Raw genomic sequence first — 1,750 nt, 5'->3', positions numbered from 1 at the left:
GCAATCCTGCTGATATTTATGTTCTTTAAATCCAGAGGGATTTAGCTACCTTAACTATCTGCAGGACTGTAGTCAGTGTTCACTGATGGTATCTAAAAATAATGAAGAATTCATTCGTTCTTTAAAACCTGCAATCCTACACACTCTTACCTGGGAGTAAGTCCCATTGAGCTCAATCAGACTTACTTCTGAGTAGACATGTATAGGATTACACTGTTTGAAGCTATGTATCACTGCACAAATCTTTTCTTTCTGACTTGTCTGTTCAGAGCCTCTTTGACTTCCTTGTTCCTTAGACTGTAAATGATGGGGTTCAACATTGGGATCACCACTGTGTAGAAGACTGATACCACTTTCCCTCGGTTAGGAGAGGACATGGCTCCAGGTTGTGCATACATAAAGAAAACTGTCCCAAAGAATAAGCCTACTGTCATCAAATGAGAGGTACAAGTTGAAAAGGCTTTATGTCTCCCTTCAACAGACGTTATGCGCAAGATGGTCATAACAATGTAGCCATAGGATATAAGGACAACTATGGCTGTGGTCACAATGATTAACCCACACAAGGCTAGGAGCACAAGTTCATTCATAAATGTGTCTGAGCAGGAGGCCTTCATGACAGCTGGGACATCACAGAAGAAGTGGTTTATTTCAGTCGGACCGCAAAAGGACAAACTGAATGTAAAGCCAGTCTGGGTGCAGCAGTTGACACAACCAAAGAAGTAAGAGATGCACACAAGGCAAACACATCTCTTCTTGGACATAACCAAATGGTAGAGTAGTGGGCTACAGATGGCAATGAATCTGTCATATGCCATCACAGCCAGGAAAAAAGCCTCTGTGGTCCCAAAAAGAGAAAAGAAGAACATCTGGGCTGCACATCCATTGTAGGAAATTGTCTTGCTCCCAGTTGTAAAGCTCAGCATGGCTCTGGGAGCCATGACTGAAGAGTAGCAAATATCTAAGAAGGACAGATTCTTTAGGAAGTAGTACATAGGGGTATGGAGTTGGGAGTCAGCACTCGTGATTATGATCATGCCAATGTTCCCCACTAGGGTGGTGACGTATATCATCAAAAAGAGAAGAAATAAAGCTATTTGCATCTGTGGCTGGCCCTTAAAGCCCACTAGCATGAATTCAGTGACCTCACTATGGTTTTCCATTGCTTTGTTATGACAAGGGGGGGAAGTCAGGAGAAAGTGTCTTCTACCAATATTCTTGTAAATGTCAGACATGAGTATAGATTGGGTAGACGATCACCATAGTGACACATTCCAAAGGCTGAGAAGAGAAACATGGGCCAGCACCCTTCTGCTGCCTTGCTTCAGAAATATTGCTGCTTGTGAAATTACGTTACCAGAAACCTGAAAGAGAAGCAAAATGAATTAATGAAAGAATGAAAGCTATGTTCCTGACATTGCAGCCATGCCCAAGAATCCCATAACTGGAAAGGCGGATCCAGTATCACATTCCATACATGCACATCAAAGTTTCCTTCATTCATAAGTGTATATGAGCACCAATATACAGTAATACCCAGTTTCAGAGAATGGTTGTAGTGTTTAAATTTAAAGAAAGCAATGGAACTAAGTGATGAGTTAGTTTTTGTTGTGGGGGTGGTGTATAGGGTGCCTAACATTATTCTGTGGGTTGGCAATCTGGTGTCCTCCAGATGTTTTAAACAGCAACTCCCATAAGGCCCAGCCAGCATGGCCAAAGGTTGATTATGGGAGTTGTACTCCAACAACAT

The 1,750-nt window shown here is 42.2% G+C and overlaps 1 protein-coding gene across 1 annotated transcript; it reads right to left on the bottom strand.

The window, feature by feature from the left end:
* Positions 1-230: 230 nt before the first annotated feature.
* Positions 231-1,163, bottom strand: LOC146341413 (olfactory receptor OR9H1-like). The gene has a single exon (XM_084808343.1). The coding sequence runs from the start codon at positions 1,161-1,163 to the stop codon at positions 231-233; it is 933 nt and encodes a 310-aa protein (XP_084664469.1).
* Positions 1,164-1,750: the final 587 nt, after the last annotated feature.

Source organism: Heloderma suspectum, chromosome 6 (genome assembly GCF_057233095.1).
Source record: "Heloderma suspectum isolate Gila_16-S chromosome 6, 16-S_ref, whole genome shotgun sequence".
NCBI lineage: Eukaryota > Metazoa > Chordata > Lepidosauria > Squamata > Helodermatidae > Heloderma > Heloderma suspectum.
This window is presented reverse-complemented; position numbering and strand designations above follow the sequence as displayed.